Source organism: Eriocheir sinensis, chromosome 47, assembly GCF_024679095.1.
Source record: "Eriocheir sinensis breed Jianghai 21 chromosome 47, ASM2467909v1, whole genome shotgun sequence".
Taxonomy (NCBI): Eukaryota; Metazoa; Arthropoda; class Malacostraca; order Decapoda; family Varunidae; genus Eriocheir; species Eriocheir sinensis.
The window spans coordinates 12506847-12509233 of NC_066555.1; the positions used below are offsets into that span (position 1 = coordinate 12506847).

At 45.3% G+C, this 2387-nt stretch overlaps 1 protein-coding gene across 1 annotated transcript; it reads left to right on the forward strand.

Annotated features, from left to right (window-relative positions):
* The first annotated feature begins 1089 nt into the window (after positions 1-1089).
* On the forward strand, positions 1090-1781 carry LOC126981176 (protein O-mannosyl-transferase Tmtc3-like). The gene has a single exon (XM_050831892.1). It carries the CDS (start codon positions 1275-1277, stop codon positions 1779-1781), a length of 507 nt encoding a protein of 168 aa, XP_050687849.1. The 5' UTR covers positions 1090-1274.
* The last annotated feature ends 606 nt before the right edge of the window (positions 1782-2387 follow it).

Sequence of the window (2387 nt, forward strand, 5' to 3'; positions counted from 1 at the left end):
TCTCTCTCTCTCTCTCTCTCTCTCTCTCTCTCTCTCTCTCTCTCTCTCTCTCTCTCTCTCTCTCTCTCCATTTTTTCCCTCGTGCATTCTCTCTTGTTTTTATCTTTTTACACTCCACCCATGAGGTACATAAGTCCAGGTGACTTGGCTTGGTTGACCATCGCGCACCTTACTTGACAACGTCGCACAAGCCATTCTGCCACAGTGTAAAGGAATGTATACAAATTCGTTTAGTCCACAGAAAACGATTTTTTTCGTAGAATTATATGGTCCTATCATATAATTAAATGTACTGAGTATTTTAAACTTAGAGGTAGCTAACTTATAACAACATGACAGAGAGAGAGAGAGAGAGAGAGAGAGAGAGAGAGAGAGAGAGACGGTGATAATGTGGCATATCTGCTAATCTCGCCAGCCACCCCTAAAGTAATTAAAGTGATAAAAAAAAAGACTATAGTGCTCCTCGCCGTCTTATCGGGTGGTTGACCGGATTAATGGGTGGGTAAAACGGTGGAGACTATAAGGTCCCCCCGCCATCTTACGAGAACCTTATTACACATTGACTTTCTTCTGATTTATAAACAGTTATTGTCAGGTATTGGATTATTGATCTGGTGTTGCGTGTCTCGAGTCCTGCTGATTTGTGTGTGTGTGTGTGTGTGTGTGTGTGTGTGTGTGTGTGTGTGTGTGTGTGTGTACGTGTGTGTGTGTGTGTGTGTGTGTGTGTGTGTGTGTGTGTACCATAGTTACATCTCTGGTGTGAAGGGCACTAAGGAGGTGCTGATTGTGGTTATGATTGTGTCTTGAGGGTATTCCAATGTGTGGGTATGTGTAATGACCACTTGCCTCAGTCGGTGTGGTAAACGGAGGGTGTTGTAATTATAGTTGTAGTTGCAGCACATGTATTTAATCCTCCTTACGGCTTAAACGCTTTCAAGACGAGAGCGTCAATAAACCTCTCATCCCGAAATTGACCTTTCTTTTGGCCACATTTCTAACCTTTTTTTTTTAAAGGGGCAGTGGTTAGTGGGCTTTTTTCTCATTATTATTATTATTATTTTACAATTATTCTCCCTTTCTCCTCTTTCCCAGGCGTTGGCAAAAACGACAGCAGCAGGAGCAATAGCCACGACGCCGCTGAAGTGATGCAGGGAGCCGCGCACGCCGTGGAGGGGAAGGCGGCGAAGGTGCAATAAGTCAAGTGGTTCCAGTGTGTGCGTGCGTGTACGTGTTCCACATATGTACCCGTGTAGGTGAAGGTGAGGCGCGCTGACATGCTGCCCTCCAAGAGTTGTGGTTCAGGAACGGCGTTGTGGCTACTTCCGAGGGTCGCCAGGAGCCATGTTGAAGGCGTTTCGGGGTGTCTGACCTCGTGTCACTGCTCGCCAAGACGGAGGAGTAAGCCTGTGCCCTTATCCTCGTCATCCTCGTGTTACCGGGAGGAGGGCGGCGGGAAGGGGAAGGACCTACCCCCTACGTGGGTGTACCTGACGGTGTGGCTGGCGGGGGTGCTGGTGTACGTGAATGGTCTGACGGGTGACTTTGTGCATGACGACGTGAGTGCCATCAAGACAAACCCCGACGTGCTGGGCACCAATCCTGTGAGCCACGTGTTCTTCAACGATTACTGGGGCAAGGCCATGTCCGATCCCCTTTCCCACAAGTCCTACCGCCCCCTCACCATACTCTCCTTTAGGTCAGTCAATAATACTGTTATTATTACTACTCGCTACCTCACATCCACTCTATTATTCTCACTTTTGTACTTATGTAAGGTGTAAAATGCCCGATCTCCTCTCTGAAGTCCTACCACTAATATATCATATTATCCCTTAGGTTGGAGACAATATTTTAACTGCTACTCTCACTCACACATTCACTTTCGCGCTCACTTACATTCTTACTCCTCTGACAAACCATACCTTCCCTCACTATATATAGCTACACTAATATGTACATTAGTGCTACGCTCAGTTTTCATTCCTGTTTTCACGTAACAATTTTGATGTTTTTTTTTAAGTCCCGGACGCACTCTCCTCCGAACATTATCCTAAACAATTCTTGGATATGACAAATCATGTTCCCAAACATTCTACACTCCATTTTTAAAAGAGTGTCAGATGAGACTGTTAGGAGCCTATACCCGAACATGTTCTAAGCTGAGTTACAGTCCGCACGAACATATGTCTGGAGGATATAAGAATACTACAAGAGGCCAAACGTACATGCCATCTCCTGAAGATGGGGTTTTCACCAAACTCCCTTCATATTCATAAACACATGCAACCTCCATTTAAAGTTTCTATCTCCATTTGTAGCTTCCTTTCCACGCGTTTATTTTTTTGTACGAACAGAGGGTACAGAATGACACTGATAAAGATATATTA

What these genes read in the sequence shown, in the direction of transcription:
- LOC126981176 (XM_050831892.1), top strand. Translation starts at nt 1,275, where the DNA reads ATGCTGCCCTCCAAGAGTTGTGGTTCAGGAACGGCGTTGTGGCTACTT.